This window comes from Fusarium redolens (genome assembly GCF_020744475.1).
Source record: "Fusarium redolens strain MPI-CAGE-AT-0023 chromosome Unknown BKA55scaffold_16, whole genome shotgun sequence".
Taxonomy (NCBI): Eukaryota; Fungi; Ascomycota; class Sordariomycetes; order Hypocreales; family Nectriaceae; genus Fusarium; species Fusarium redolens.
The window spans coordinates 1,155,475-1,170,238 of NW_025763679.1; the positions used below are offsets into that span (position 1 = coordinate 1,155,475).

The 14,764-nt window shown below is 48.1% G+C and overlaps 5 protein-coding genes across 5 annotated transcripts; 3 read left to right on the top strand and 2 right to left on the bottom strand.

Annotated features, from left to right (window-relative positions):
* Nucleotides 1–115: 115 nt before the first annotated feature.
* Nucleotides 116–1,300, bottom strand: BKA55DRAFT_579186 (uncharacterized protein). Its single transcript, XM_046193813.1, has one exon. It carries the CDS (start codon nt 1,118–1,120, stop codon nt 428–430), a length of 693 nt encoding a protein of 230 aa, XP_046045285.1. The 5' UTR covers nt 1,121–1,300; the 3' UTR covers nt 116–427.
* Nucleotides 1,301–5,070: 3,770 nt separating this feature from the next.
* On the top strand, nt 5,071–5,962 carry BKA55DRAFT_708325 (uncharacterized protein; the record flags this gene model as incomplete). The annotated part of the gene is made up of 2 exons (XM_046200734.1): nt 5,071–5,317; nt 5,493–5,962. 2 exons carry the CDS (start codon nt 5,071–5,073, stop codon nt 5,648–5,650), a joined length of 405 nt encoding a protein of 134 aa, XP_046045286.1. The 3' UTR covers nt 5,651–5,962.
* Nucleotides 5,963–6,041: 79 nt separating this feature from the next.
* BKA55DRAFT_708329 (uncharacterized protein) lies at nt 6,042–8,181 on the top strand (the record flags this gene model as incomplete). The annotated part of the gene is made up of 3 exons (XM_046200735.1): nt 6,042–6,089; nt 6,138–6,264; nt 6,320–8,181. The coding sequence occupies 3 exons, from the start codon at nt 6,042–6,044 to the stop codon at nt 7,702–7,704; spliced, it is 1,560 nt and encodes a 519-aa protein (XP_046045287.1). The 3' UTR covers nt 7,705–8,181.
* Nucleotides 8,182–11,281: 3,100 nt separating this feature from the next.
* BKA55DRAFT_136436 (uncharacterized protein) lies at nt 11,282–12,321 on the top strand. Its single transcript, XM_046184867.1, has 4 exons — nt 11,282–11,455; nt 11,590–11,755; nt 11,843–11,926; nt 12,129–12,321. The coding sequence occupies exons 2-4, from the start codon at nt 11,620–11,622 to the stop codon at nt 12,233–12,235; spliced, it is 327 nt and encodes a 108-aa protein (XP_046045288.1). The 5' UTR covers nt 11,282–11,455; nt 11,590–11,619; the 3' UTR covers nt 12,236–12,321.
* Nucleotides 12,232–13,875, bottom strand: BKA55DRAFT_597632 (uncharacterized protein; the record flags this gene model as incomplete). Its single annotated transcript, XM_046196107.1, has 5 exons — nt 12,232–12,281; nt 13,290–13,602; nt 13,633–13,656; nt 13,708–13,754; nt 13,806–13,875. 5 exons carry the CDS (start codon nt 13,873–13,875, stop codon nt 12,232–12,234), a joined length of 504 nt encoding a protein of 167 aa, XP_046045289.1.
* Between the last annotated feature and the right edge of the window lie 889 nt (nt 13,876–14,764).

The window sequence follows — 14,764 nt, forward strand, 5'->3', positions numbered from 1 at the left end:
TTGACAGCTAGGAGTGATTGAAGCTTATTGGACTCCGAGCAATTACAAACCGGTATGTGACATGCTGACTTCGTTTGTGTTACGCCATGCTGCTGCGTGATTTATCCTCGTTGAAGTTAGCATGACTCGCCAATGAAGTACAAGCAGAGCGCTCAACTGTTTTCACAATCGTCAATTTCAAGCTGCAAATTGTCTGTGGTTTAGTTTAAAAGTATATATCTAATCTAGTATTTCTGTTTTCTTTGAGTATCCCTTTACCGGCGGGTATTCTTCTAGACATACGAATGAAGTTATTCCCGTTGACAGCTATGTGAAACAAGGCACCAACAACTCAAACAGAAGACCGGAATCTATACCCTCCTCCTTCCGAAATACAAAGACACTCCTTGATCTTTTGCTTAGACTCGAGCCTGATAGTGCAGACCGTTTAGAAGACGCCTGGGATAAAGCGCGCGGTAACCCGACTCCAAGCAACCCATTCCTCTGCGAATGTCTCCTTCAACATTTTCTCCTCATCCTTCACTCTCATCATGAGCCTTCGCAAGATTCCAAACACAAGAACCAAACAACAGATCAAGCCCCAACCGTTGACCGCTATTCGCATGTCATGAGAAAGCCAGCAACCGAATGCGCCGTCCCAGCGCAAGAACAGAGCGAGATTGACGACCAACACAACAATTTGCCCTGTGTATCCAGGGTGCTGAATGTATCGGTAAATCCCGCCCGTCATCAAAGTATCAGGTGGTCCAAGCTGGAAAGTGAAGTTGCTTCCAAGCTGAGCAAAAGCCGTAAGTCGAAGTGGTCCGCCAACGAAAATGATCATCAAGAGACAAGCCACCGTGTATGCATTCCAGTTGAACAACTCTTTGTTCAAGTTCTTAGGATGCGGGCACACGAGGTTGGAGTCGCTGTATCCTAGCACGATGAGGGAGTGGAAAACACCAACACCAACAGCCAGAATCCGTCGAACTCGTGCTGCTGTTGGGCTGGCATAAGTTCCGAGACTGTCTTGCTTCCAGCCGTCTCGTGGAACCTCGCTGGGTGGTTTGAAGCAGGACATGGTAATGAGGCTGGACAGTAGAACTGCCCCTGCGAAGGAGACTTCGTGGGATGTTGCCATCGTTTGACGATTGGTGAAATGTAGATTTGGTTGAAGATGGAATTATATGAGATTACTGGGTTGACATCGCCAATGGTTGTTAAATGTCCCTGTCTTTTAAACTGTCTCAGCATCGGCGGTCGGTGGTTATACCTCCCGACATGGGACCAAAGCGCTCGGCGTATGACACTTTGCCCTACCGGTTGATAATTCTTTACCTGTGCCAGATCTCATTCTAATTACCCTTCTCGGCGAACTTGCAGCCGATTTCCCGTTTTAACCATCGTATGACTTTGCTTCCAAAGTGATTAATAATCTCGGCGACCAACGCAATGAGTGAGCTTCAGGGTTTTACATAATAGTAGCCCCAATAATTACAGTGAACCACGCATTGTTCTCCCATTGAGAGAAGAGCTAGCATAGATACACCTCTGTGTTTCCACAAGAACTCATCGCCAACTCATACAGTTTAGGAAATCACTTGTAATGCCAATGCCAACAGCTCAGAGACATCCATCCATGGCATTTGCAGATGAGGCCCCTGTGGCGAACATCCTATATCTACAAGTAGACACCAGTGGGGGAGACAAAAAGCTGCTTTAAGCACTAATTGCCGACTCTAGCCCTATTGCAGTCGCTTATCTCCTAAGAGCCCAACTGGCTGCAATCCGTACCCCGCCCCACCCTATCCCTATCATTACAGCAGTATAAGCAGGGTACTAAAAGCTTTAGCTTCTATCCTTTTATAGCTAAATTACTATATAATTCATAGTAATTTAATTAATAAATACCTCTTTAGATCCTAGTTAAAGATAGGAAATCGATTCTTATAATAATAAGAGCTTCTATAAGCAATATAAGGGCCCCTATATAGGCCTAAAGGAGCCTATTAGGGCTAATGATTATCTGGCTAATAAGACCTGCAGCTTTAATTTTAGCCCTTTTATTATATAACCTCGCGATTATTATATTAGTTATTTGCCTAATATACTACTTAATCTTTTCTAGCTTTTTATACCTAAATTATTGCTTTAGAGGTAGATTAAATATACTAATAGTTAGATTTATTACCTACTTAAAAATAGCATAGTTAATAGCTAGAATAACCTACTTTATAAACACTTAATGCTCCTAGCTTAGGAAGGGATCTTTACTATATAGATCTATATATAGCTTGGCATGCTAATTTATATAGGAATTCATAAGAAAAGGAAGCTATAAAGCCATTAGAAGGCTCCCTGGCTAGGAGATTAATCCCCCCTGCACTTAGTTATTAAGTTTATGCCCTATTAGAGGTTTTAGCTAATTTACTGCTATCTTTATCCCTTTAATTACATTAAGATTAATAAAAACGCCCCCCTTCTAAAGGTATTCTAAGCTGCTAAAGAGTAGTCTGACCACATATAGAAAGTATTAGCTACACTCTTCTAACCAGGCTCTTATCTTGCTATAGATAAGTATATAGTCTGCTATATAGGCAGATTAATAGCAATAACTGTTATTAAAGGGAAGCCAACTCTACTAGGCTTCAAGATCTAGGTCATCGCCTAAGCAGGCTTCTTTATTTAGTAGCTTTAGCACTTTAAAGGCTTAAATTATAATGCCTTAGACCAGGGGCCAAGGCAAAAGAGAGGTCGCCCTAGCATATAAGAGAGAGAGGCAGCTGGCAAGGAGGCAGCTGCTCTTATATAACTAGGCAATATGCAGGGCATTATTATTTCCCTATATAATATACTACTAAAGTAGATATATTATATCTTTATAGATAACCTCTTCTTAATACCACCTCTTTTCTGCAAGCTTTATAATTACAGATATAGGGCTATAGGCATAGCCTGCCCTAATTATAGTATATATAAGGACCTAAAGAGGGATAAGGCACTTAATAAACTAGGGCATTATAACTATGCCTTTAATAAAGTTAGGGCTATCCTAATAAGGGATAATAAGGTAAGAAGCTATAATACTTTTTTATATATTTCCTTTACTAATTTATCCTTTCCCCTCCTTTATAGGTTAATTAACTAGCTTAGAAGGATAATAGCCTTATGCTCTTTATTATAACTATCTTCTAAGGCAATAAATATACTAATAAGAAGAGGAAGAGGCTATTTATAGACTACCTATAAGCCTGGCTAATATAGCTTAAATTTAATAATAAGACTACTAAAGTTATTCTAATCCTAATAGTAGCTACTGCTTATAATAATAAAATAAATTATATTAACTAAGGCAATTAATTAAAGTTATATATAAGCTATAATTACCCCCTATGCTAGGGGGCTTAGCAGGCACTTATATAGACCTTCCTCCTTAATATTATACTTATTAATAACTATATCCTTTAACTATATAGTCCCTAGCTAAATTAAGAGAGATATATATTATAAAAGGATTAGCAGAAGTATATTTTAAATGCCTTATTTAATATATATTATTAAGAAAGTTAAGCAAGAAAGATATATTAATTAGGGGCTAAGGAGGATATTAATAATTAAGAAACACGGCAAAGATATATAGATAGGGTATAACAGTTAGGTTTTCTAAACAGGTAAACTAGTCTATATTAGGTTTATGTTTACAGGTTGCATAAGGCATAATGCTAAGCATTACAAAGTATTATATCTCTTAATAGTTAAGTAATGCATATTAGGCTTATTAATATAAAGATGCTTTATTAATAGCTAGTAAGCTAAGTTCTATAAAAGTATTAATAAATATATTCTATATACTAAAGGTAGCCTAATAGCTTAGTAAGGAATAATAGTAATCTAAAGGTTAGATCTTAGGGGATTATTAGTAATTTATAGTAATTTAGCCTTAGAGCATTATAATCTAAGTGCTCTAATAGAAGAGGATTATTACTAGGAGAAGTAATCCTCCTATAATAGGTGGAAATTATAGGGGCTATATAATATAGCTATATAGGTTATAACACGATCTCTCCCCTCTGTTAGGTCTTGCCCTTAAGACCTGTATATCTCCTTGTTCTTATATTAGGCTTTAGTAAGCGCTAACTCTCTTCCTTTATTATTTTCTTAGTATGCCTTATTAATTATTATATTGCAGAATCTTTAGTCTAAATCTTATAAGACTTTAGAGTATATTTGTTTAGCAGATTTAATTATAAAATTTGGTTTTAATATTATACCTTATTCCTTCTATAAAGCTAAAGGCCTTTATTATAAAATAATTAAGCGTTCTTCTTATTACTTTAAATATACTTAATAAGGTTAATCTTATAATACTTTTAGTATTATAATTGCCTATTATATATTATTTCTCTTATTATTATTGCCTTCTGCTAACTGTTTTTTCTTTTAGTTCCTTATTTAAATTGTAATCGCGGACTCGCTGCTGCCGCCTCCGGTTTAGCGGCACCGCCCGTTCGGGCAAGGTGCACTCGCCGCCCACCAACCCGACCGTCCATCACGTGACCATCCTCTATATAAGACGGCGACGTCCTCGGCGCCTGTGAACATGTATCTTTGACCTCTCTCTTCTCCCATGCTCCGCCAATTCGTGTTCACCCTTTCTCTTGTTCCTGCAAGCATTACTGCCCTTCAGCCTAGCTCCTCCGCCCATCCTGCCGCGTCATCCTTCTACATTGGAATGAAGTTCTCCTTCCGCCGGGGGGATTGACCGACCATCGCGATGCTTGCATCGTCCCCAATTCCAGATTGCAGACTTGTACTAGACACTGGTCTACGATTCCTGTTCAACCTATTCTCTGACACTATTGCCAACTCTACAATGCGCTTCGCACGGCTCTCCTTCCCGCCTTCATCTCACAGAATCTAACCATGTCAATTGTCTAGAAGTGTACCCTCGGTCGGGCCTCCTCACAGCGTTGCGATGCTTTTCAGGCAGCAGCAGAGCATCTCGCGATTCTTGTGAGGCCTCCAACAGACGCTCGGCCAATGGCAGAAATGCCGCAGTGGCTCATCAATGCCCCCAAGGCATGACGGAGGATGGTGCCATCTCGGGCCCGCCTCCTGAAACTGGCACGGGTGGCTCCAGAGGCCTCTGGCACGAACTTACTCCCCGATTGGTTCTTAGAGCGGGCAGAGCGGGCGAACTGTGTGATCACGAGTCGCTTGACGGCTCCCAAGTCGTCATTCCCCTGTTCAGGGGCTGCCGAGACTACCCGCCGCTTGGGAGGGGCGTTCCCTCGATTTCCGCCTGCCAGCCCCGGGCTCAGCCGTTCCTATCCTGCTTGTGATGGCTCACCAGCCTCAAAAACGGGCGGCAGCCAGCATGTCGAGAGGGGTGATTGGGCAAAGAGGAGGAGACGGGGACGGGCGCACTCCGGCGAGTTGTTGGTGTTGCATGCATGCAACCTCGGTTGTCTCAATGTTGCGGGATCATGAGACGTTTATGACGGCATCTGGAGCTCCTGAGTTCTCTGAATGGTTCAAGTTCGCGGCTGTGACGATCAACATATGCAGGCGCAGCGTCGAGCTCTATCACGGTGAGACAGAAGAGCTAATGCTGCCGGAAACTTCCTACCCCATGCTTTTTGACCAACTGGAGATCACGCGTCGTGCGTGAACAGCCCAACAGCCATCAAGACCTGCCCCATCTGGCATCTCCGAGAACTCTGCCTTACCATCGAGTGGCGTGGATCCCTGATGATGTGCGAGAAGATGAAGCGAGGGGGGAATCATCTGTTCAGCACAGTCGCCTGGTGTGGCCCGGCAGTGGAGTGATTGGCACAAAGGGGAAGCGGTTACGTGTCTGCCTCCTCCATCCGACCCGCCCTGGTCTTGGACAACAAAGGGAGACAGCAGGAAGACACCGGGCTGGGCTCCTGCAGGCTATGGGACTCGTGTGGTTCAGCTGCGAGCATATAAGCTGGACGATGCCCGCCCGTCTTCCGCTTCATCGTACTGCCAGAGCAACCCCCTTATAGCTTGGCTTCCAAACACACGGCAACTCCAATATGACATCGACTACATCTATCACTCTTCCTGCTTCCCCAGCGGCCACTGTATCGCTGTGCAACGAAGACGCCCTCTCGGCTACTGGAGAATCCAAGAACGCTGCCATTTGGATTTCCGATGACGGCTCTGATACGGAAGATGAAGACGACGATGAGGGTCAAGCCTTTGACGATTCGCAATCTTGTGCAACATCTACGTCGATCAGCATCGCAGACCATTTGGGTAAGTACTAGCCATTACTTCTTTTTGGTGATATGTCCTAACCACTGGTGTATAGATAGCACAGGCACCAATCATGGCGCAACGGAACCAGAGGCCGCCCCCAGGGTGGTCGCGGCGCCAACAGTACCGACGGCTCAAGCGGAAGATGCCCTAGCTTCGCCAAATGAGCCACGAGGGCCCCACCGAGCCGACGCTGAACGGATCCAGCAATCTTCTTGTGAGATGAATCACATACTCACCAGAGATATCTCTGCTTGTCAAGATGTCAATTTTGCAAACCCGCCCATCAGCCCCGAAAGCCAGCTATGCCTAGGTGTGGCAGACGGACAACAGCTTCACCCAGTACCTAACAGCGAACCGGGCAACATGACGATCGATGCTATCTCTAACCAAGGGTCTTGTCAGGAGGCCCAGAGTCCTCTGGACTCCCCCTCAGTGTGTACACATTATTCACATACTGCCAGCCCCGTCGAGGTGGCCCAGACGCCACTCCAGGACAGTGAAGCGTTTGTAAGCACTTTGGGCGATGATAGCATGCCTGGAGCCCATACTCCGTCTCCCACAAAGCTGTCACTCGAATCGCATCAAGAGCAAGTCTTGGATGGCGCAAACTGCGGACCCAGCGATGCCGAGTCCGAGGCCTCAGAGGCTGAATCCGGATCCCCATTTGAAGCCCAAGTGTCTCCCCCGTCTCAGGAGTTGCCGTTCCCGCACTGTTCTCGTCGCAGACCCTCACGTGCCCTCGAAATGGTGCAAGATAAGGACAGCGACGTAGACACTGAAGGTTCTGGCAGTGAGGATGGCCTCGACGTTCCAGAATTTGTGCGTGACGAGGACTATTGTCCTTCGCCTCCAACCGATCAAGGACATGGCTCTGGAGACGATTCCGATGACGAGGAACATCATGGTCGCAAGCGTCGCAAGGTATCTCGATCTCCTCATAGCTCAGTTCGCAGTACCCCCACCAGTGCTCGGAGCTCTCGTCTAAGACGATCGACAAGACGTACCGCACAGTTACCGAGAGGGCGTCAAACGTCTGCATGCGGCATTGAGAGTCCAGCACCATCACAGGCAAGACCAGTCCCCTCCGAGGCCAGGACGTTTCTTGCTCGATTCGAGGAATGGCCTCTCAGAGACGTTTCACTGAAGCGCATCACTGAGGGCGACAAGGCGACATTTCAACTGCAGTTTGTATGGACCCCTGATCTAAGTCAGCCGCATGCTGACAGATCCGTATCGCATCCTAAGAAGGGCAGAGGGCCGGCTAAGGCTTCACCTCCAGCTACCAGATCGTCCGGTGGTAAGTGGACGCTGGAAGAGGAGAACAAGGTACGCACGATGAGACAAGATGGCTGTTCTTGGGCCGAGATCCAGCGCGCCCTTCCACATCGTTCCCAGGGCACGATCCAAGTTCGGTACTCGACTAAACTCAAAAGTTGATTCGGTCTAGTGCTGGAGCTCGAGGCTGTTAGAAGTTATTGATATGGTAGAACACTGAGACATAAAAAAAGAAATACAACATTGTTTTATGATTCATCCTGAACTTTGCCGATGCTGGCGTAGGAATGATCGCTAGTGATAGCTCTCCTACGGTCGTCCGTTCACTGGTTGACCTGAGATGGAGGACGCTTGCTCCCTCCATGTCCGTGGTCAGAGCCTCCCGGTACCGCTGAAATGGGGCACAGCGCGTCGCAGGCGCGTTAGGCAACTCCCTAATCGCAGCACTCGTGAGGACGATTGTCAAGGCCCAGGCTCAGGCCACTCGGTCCGGGACTGATCCTAGCGGCCAATGGTAAATCTGGCAGCCGGGAAGTCAAAACATGTTGAGGTACCGATTTTGATCCCCCATGGCCAGCTCGCGGGAGGCAAAAGCTGATGTGTCATCGCGTTTGCACAGACACATTTGGTAGCAGCGATCCACCCAACAGAGTGGTGGTTCCTGGGCAATGGGGCTGGGCCGGAAGAAGCCGCTAAATGTACCGGTCTATCTCGGTCTGGCCAACGGATATGTGACCCACAACTCCAATAAAGTTACCGGTGGCTAAAACCTCAAATCTCGTCCCGGAGGCAGTTCCTCAGAGCTATTTGCGGGGGGGGGCAACTGAATGGCTAGTTTGCACTCTAGGATAGTTGTATTGAATTGACCTTGCCCTAATATCAACGAATAGGATGTTGCTTAGAACGTATTGTCCGAGTTTGTACTTCGTACAATCTAGCCCCTGAGTGCTCCCAGGGTCATCCCTGTCCGCAACGTGCGGCCCATCGGCATAGGGAGCAGCTGTTCTAGCCAAATTGCAGTAGCGCCGTGCACATATCAGGGGCTCCTGCGATGGCTTAAGTGACCCTAACATTGAGGTTGTTCTACTTTATTCTCGCTGACCGCCCTTTGCAGCTGTACAGAAATTGTAAGAGGTTTGGTAGCATTATGCGAGTTCTAAAGTATATCAACTGCCTCTATGAACTTTCTCTCTTTCACATGCTAAATCTTGGAATCGATGGCACGGCTGTCGGCCCTTGGATCGTCCAATAAAGCCCAAGCCGGATAACGGTTTGATCTATTCGATGATATTAATAAGACTCGCATAATAGTCTCTTTGGCAATAAAAATATCGACGTCATGTCCATGCAATATCCAAGCTACGAACGATCGGTCTTCGTAGTCGAGCAAAGCATGCGGGGCACCATTGGAGCTCTGAGATTCCTTTGTGGCGACCTCCATTTTGGTGGCTTCCCAACTTGTACCGAGACCGCCGGCACCTCTAATGTTTGTTCGCCTTACTTTAGATTATCCCATCAATTGTCTAAAGGATCCGACGCGGTCACTCGCAGGGATTCAATCCAATTACAGCCACGCTATTAGGCTATACCTCTTTCAGCACGGATTTTTCCCCAACCACCGAGTCATCAAGCCATAAGATCATAACAGATAGGCACGCTATCGCCGCTTAATAAACCCTGTAGCAGATACTATCATAACACTGGGGCAAATTGCTTCCAGGAGCCTTCGGCAATTGATGGGATAGGCTGGAAGACGTCCACGTTATTGCACGATGCTTGGGTTTACAGGACCGACAATTGGCCGCTGCTGGCTGCGGAAGTAAAGAGCAAGCTCTGCGAGACGACCGTGGATAGGGATCGGAGTCAGCCTTGATAAATGATGAGCCATGCAGATGTGATACCCTAATCGTTGCCCTATCCCAACAGTGGTCTTAAGGCTCCAAGCCGTACCTTGCCCCAGTGTTACGTCGTTAACAGCTAGCGCCTGCTATGGGGGGCCTCAGGGAGCGTGACTGATAAGGCCATATTACTCATCTACTTGCTTCCTGGGCAGATTATAGTAATGGGCAAAGGTATCGTCGCTATCGAGAGCTGTGATTGGTCTGTACCCCTCGTCGTGACCTGCTTGGAGCCTTAAGACCACTGTTGGGATACAAAGCAGCTCTGTGTTGGCTCAAATTCCGCCCGCTATGGGGTGGTGGGGCGCAGAATGATGGTGACGAGCTGACGGAGAGGCGGCTTTGCATCCTCAGACTCCGGGACATTGGCTGCCGGATGTCGGCACCTACGGGGGACAAACATCTAATGAGGCCAGACCACCTCTACGACAACGTGTGGTTGCATGTCGCTTGATTGCCGTGGCCACTAATAATGCCTCCCTTCAGTTCACGGGTGCTCGATTTCGCTTAGTCTCAATAACCTCAAAAGTTTTCTTCCCCGTTCATCCCTCTTATGGTCAGATGAATTGCCTGTCGATCCCCTACGCTTCCTTCGTCTCTCCCAAGCTCATAGTCCCTACGTATACATTTCGGCTCACAATTAACGTTACAACGAAGCATAGCATATATCTATGCAGAACGCCAACCACATATTCTCATCACTGTAGAGAATTTGGGCGCTCAGACGCCGGCACAACTCAGTTCGTCGTATCTCTCATGTGTTCCAGCTTGCCTTCCGTGAATGGTTCTACCCCCGGACGATGGTTGCCGCAGGTCCCAAACTCTATCGCCAGCCATAGGTAATGTGCATCCCATTCGAAGCGCAAACTTTCTTCTACGAGTAAATATTCTACCGGTAGGGTTCTGCCGGAACCCCTTACCGACGCCCCCCTGCTAGGTAGCGGCGGTTGCCACAATATTCTCCTTGGCCAATGGGGACACTAGCGCCTAAGCCCTGCGTGATTACCAGTACTTCCGGATGTGGGGTAGATGGAGAGAGAAGTGATGATTTCCATGCTATGGAAACAGGATAATATTTGCAATGTTTGTAGCTCTGACGATGACGCTATGGAGCCAGTATCCCTACATGGCTATACATTAGTTATCAATACGTATAATGACTGTGTGCAAAACGGAACTTACGACTGTGGAAACGTATGGCTCCCAATAGCTGGCCGCTAGGAGGCGGAAATCGGCATGAGTAGTGCTTAACCGCCCAAGCGGCTCTTGCCGTTGTCTCGAGCAGCACTTCTCTGGTTTTGATTGGATCTGCCGATACGAGTTAATTTAGCCCCCACCAGGAAGTGGGCCGCGTTATGCACTCTGGGACCTCTTGACAAAACATGCAGAAAATTCCAAGGTCGGCGGTGAATTAAGTTGATCGGAAAAGAGTGTGTTTATCTTTTAAGTCTCTAAGTTTGTGCAAGCCTAACCTAATACGACCGACATTACGAATCTTCTGTCATTTGCCTTCACATGTCAACGGAACTAACCCTCTGCAATAAAAAGCCATCTCTTTCGCGATGATGACTCCTAAAGTTGCGTTGTATGCACTATTTTTTATGACGTGTGCCGCATAGATATTAAATTAGCCTAGCTTTGGTGGAGAATGAGCTGGAGATTCTGTTGCCACAATTTGAAGCTGTGATAATGACCGAGGCGAAACGCCTGAAAACTCTATAGATGGCAAGCCTCTGACATGTTGAGTACGTGGCCCAGTTACATGCACAGGCAGTGAGGGACGTTAGTTAAGAAGCATAACCATGCTCCAACTTAGAAACTTGCTCGCGAAACGTATTATGGCCTACCATGCATAAACTTCTCTCCGCCGATATGTTCTTGATTGTCGACTTCAACTTTCTGGTGGCTTGGATAAGAAGGCCTAGAGTGGGTCTAGCCTAGATTTGACGACAAAATGACGGAAACCATTTTCTTGGAAGGCCGGGTAGCATCATAGAGTGGGATGCTAGAAGAAGGTAAGTTTATATTTTTAGAGAGCCCAGTTGCTTATAAAAATGGCCTCCTTGACTGCTCATTCTTGAACGAGTTCCGTTTGTAAACAGCAATCATCAATTCTTTAGTTGTTGAAACTGAGCAATATTAATCGAAGTCATTGTTACACCCCAAATATTATCGAAAAATGCAGTTCAAGAACTTCCTTGTCATCCTTGCAGCTATTACTGGGGCATCTGCTACTTGCACGGGAACGTCAAGCTGCCAGAAAACATGTAGCTGCACTTGCACGGGCACCACTTTGACCACTAATGGCGCGTCTGGTTGTTCGCTAGGGTCAGTCGGGGGTCAGGGGATTTCTTGTCCTTCAGGCTCGGGAACCACAACCAGCACCGTGGCTTGTGACCAAGACTGTCCTGATTGCAACTGCCCGAATACACCCACCCTGTCGCAACCCAACTCAGGGTTGTCAAAACACCATCTCGAGATGCAATGTTCAGTGTACTTGTCCGTCGTAATCGTGGTAGGTATTCAAGAATTTATACTCAGATCCCATTTCTGAATATTACTAACATATCCAAGCCTTTCTTTTCAAACCAACTCCTTCCCGGCCCCGGGGAGTAACCCAAAACCAGGGTGAGGAGGGAGGAATGCAAGGAAGATTTGTTACAGGTGGATATTGGGGGAATTGGACAGGTTCGAGGCCTTTCAATCCGTGCAACTATCAATTGCTGTGTCAGGGGCCAAAGCCGCCTAACCGGCTTGGCCAAGGAGATCTAAATCGCAGTTCAACCTCGCGTTAATAGTTAGTCATTATTATAGCTATCAATTCAGTTTTTTCGAGTCCTCCTAGCCAAGGAGGTACCAGTCAGTTATTTCTTCTATTTTGCAAAAATGCCCGTCACATCGTATCACTAAGTCTGCTCTGACACACGGGCTGCCTGACCAAGGATCAAACTTGGATGAAAGAGATAGTGAGGAAAACCCCGTCACAGCTAATGAATACGACTCTATCCAAAGAAGAAATAAAACAGACCAACTTTCAGTCATTCATTTAGTTAGACAGGCGACGGCGGCTTCGGGAGCGGCATGTACCGCGCCTTCCTCAATGCCTCACTTGATGGACGCTGCCTTCTGCGTCCGGTCCGGTCCTTCCTGGACCAACTGCTGCATTTGGCGACATCTTGTCTCCCGAGTCCTTCCTATCTTGTTTTCTGTTGGTTCGGAGGTAATGGAGCTCGAGTCGTTTCGGTGGAGTTCGGCTGATAAGATCCTCTCGTACGCTTCGACCAGTTTGGGCTCGCTGGCTTTGAGCTCGTCGTAGGCCTGGTTCCAAAGTCGCTCTTGTAGAGTCGGCAGCGGCGAGGTGTCGGAATCCGTCGAGGTAGGTGGAGAAGGCGTTGGCTGAGAGTCGGTCGAGTGGTTGGTTGGGATGCAGGCCGAGACGGTGTTGGCGAAGGTGTTTGTGGTGAAGGAGCCAAGGCAGATTCCTGGGGAGCGGCCGGCCGTAGCTTTCTGATCTTGGGTTTAACTTTCTTAAACCAGCGACGCGCCATCTTCACTGAGAAGAGGGCACGTTGGCCTTGTGCGATATGACGGTATCAGCGAGATGGCTTCTCCTCCGATCCATGGGTCGGGACGACGATGGATTGTCATCATTGACGACATGGGACAGCAACATCTTTGCGGGAGAGAGCGGCCGAGCCAGGAGTGGAGTTCCCGTCGCGTCTCGGCTCCGTGGACGTTAGCTCAGCTTGGGAAGTCTGGACGATGCACCTCACCTCTAACTTCACCTTCGATCCGAGCGAGGATCCGTCGTATCTCGGCAGGCCCCTAGTCTCGTCAGACGACAGCCACGTTTCAATCTTCTAGAGTCCATGCCTTGTCCGAGCGTATCGGTGCATCCTGGGTCCGGCTTGTGTGTCGGTCGTGTACTCTCCCCAGTAGTCGGGGGCACCAGGTTGTGCAGTTCTTGAACCAGCTTTTCGAATAATTCGACCTGTTCAACGCGCCCTCTTTTGCCCCAGAGTGCCCAGGACATCTTCCCTCGTCTCGACCGGGACGCCGCAGCGAAGGGGAGCCCCGGCTCGTGCAAGCCCGACGAGTCATTGACGTCTGGCCCGGTGGCCCGAGTACGGCGTTGGGGCGCGTTGCTCGCATCGCAAATAGCCTTGATGATTTATAATAGCAAGTCCGTCACCACCGGCGGACGTGTCGTTGTCGTCTAGGGCAGGGTGATGATTGGGGAGCCAGATTGCCTTGCTTGATCCTACACCCGGGCCCCATCGTTCGAAGCGGGTTTTGGCAGCCTTGATCGAGTAACTAGACGTGCGAGTCAGTTCCGAATGTTTGGTAGGATTGTACCTTGTCAACGGGCTTCCAGGCAGGAGTTGAATAGCCCAGCGAGCCCAGCGACCCCAATGACGAGGCCGGCGGGCTCCATGGCGAGGTGTCGTTGATCTGACAGGTCTGAGCTGGTGAGGGGTTCCTTGCTTATATACCGACCCTCAACCACCCCTGCCCGAGTGCTTCCAGCAGGGTGCGACAGCCTTGTCGTATTTTTGTGTCCACCGTGGTCAGGGCCCGCCCACCTCAGGCCGCGTCCAGGCAGAAGGTTCAGAGTCGTTGGTCGTACGCAACTGATCTGAAGCAGAAATGCCTTGTAGTCACGCAATGGGTTTGCCCTGACTCTCTAGATGCCTTGATCACTACGCTGCCTAACCGCTGACACTACATATGCGACTGAGCCTCGTCTTCTTTCCGCTACGATGCAATGGGGAGTCTGAGAGCGCCAAGAGCGGCATCGAGATCTGTCTTATCTTTGTCTTGACCCTTGCGCTGCCACTGTAAGTATGCCGACGCCTGGGGCCCGGCTGACAAGAGACGACTTGCCCCTCGTTGTGGGGGCCAACAGCGATAATGTTCGTGGAACTATGGTTCGTTGAAGGAAAGCGCTGAGGAGAGAGGGGATCCGTCAACAGGTACCACGGTGGATGCCTAACGAGGCTGTGGCGTGGCGGAGTCGCGCTTGGCTTCCTGCCGAGGACACAAACGCCTTTGTGCATTTCGTAATGATCGGTCCATCAAAGCCCTTGTATCCCCACAAAACACGAGACGGCCTATTGGATAAGGCTCAAGGCCTCTAATCAATTAGAATTTGTTGAGTACGTACGTTACTGGCAGCAGCTGTTACTAAAGAGGAGCAGATACAAGGCTTAAATTCCACAAGGGCGCTTCGCTTGCTCCCATCCATATCCGTGGCCAATGCCTCCTACTGCCCGCGAAAATCGGCTTTAGCGCGTCGCGGACGCGTTAGGTCATTCGATAATCGG